The sequence below is a fragment of the Plasmopara halstedii genome (assembly GCF_900000015.1).
Source record: "Plasmopara halstedii genome assembly, contig: Scaffold_2956, whole genome shotgun sequence".
Lineage (NCBI taxonomy): Eukaryota > Oomycota > Peronosporomycetes > Peronosporales > Peronosporaceae > Plasmopara > Plasmopara halstedii.
Window position 1 is genome coordinate 1,278,111 of NW_020189861.1, and position 739 is coordinate 1,278,849.

The 739-nt window shown below is 47.9% G+C and overlaps 1 protein-coding gene across 1 annotated transcript in view; it reads left to right on the forward strand.

The window, feature by feature from the left end:
* Positions 1-255: 255 nt before the first annotated feature.
* Positions 256-739, forward strand: part of PHALS_06375 (uncharacterized protein) — a gene marked incomplete at both ends in the record, with an annotated part of 510 nt that continues 26 nt past the window's right edge. Inside the window, one exon of the mRNA XM_024719648.1 lies at positions 256-739. This exon is cut by the window's right edge and continues 26 nt beyond it. Within this exon, the coding sequence (XP_024584926.1) occupies positions 256-739 (484 nt within the window).

Below are 739 nucleotides of genomic sequence, written 5' to 3' on the forward strand. Positions count from 1 at the left end.
AGAGAATATCTTTAAAACGTAGCAAATCGTACTAATTGAGCCTTCTACTCTACATTGTAGCCAAGTACTGATGTTTCAAATCCATCTAACAGGAGAGCTGGAAATGGGTACTGAGATACTAGCAAGTGATGGGACATATTCCGTTTCATCGCTCTACAATGATAAGGTATCTCACATGTTTTGAGCCTCCTAGATGCGTCGTTTATTTCCAAATTTGCACGACAAGATCCACGCCTGTTGTGTAATAGGATTGTCATGCGCGCGCTTTCTTACTTAGTGATCGCGGCATTTGCCGTCGCCAACACCGCCGCAGACCCGATCAGTCACTTTTGGGACATCTTTATAAATTCTACAGCTGACGTTGGAAACAGTGTTGGAAGAGCCGCGGGAGCCATAGGAAATGGCTTCGTTGACGCTGCAGGCGAAGTAGGAAGTAACGTGGGAAAAGAAGTTGGCAACGCTGCAAAAAATGTTGGTCAAGGTGCTGTCCAAGCCGGTAGTGTTACAGTAGGTGTCGCAGGTGCTGCGTTAAACGGTGCAGGGAATGTTATCAGCGACGGTGCAGATGCTGTTGTCGATACCACCAAAAAAGTTGGAAATGCAGTTGGAGATGCAGCAAGTGCCACGGTTCATGGTGTCGGTAAAGCCGCGGATGCTACTATCGATGCCACTGGGCATGTCATTCGTGGTGCAGGAAACGCTATCAGCGACGGTGCAGATGCTGTTGTCGACACCACTA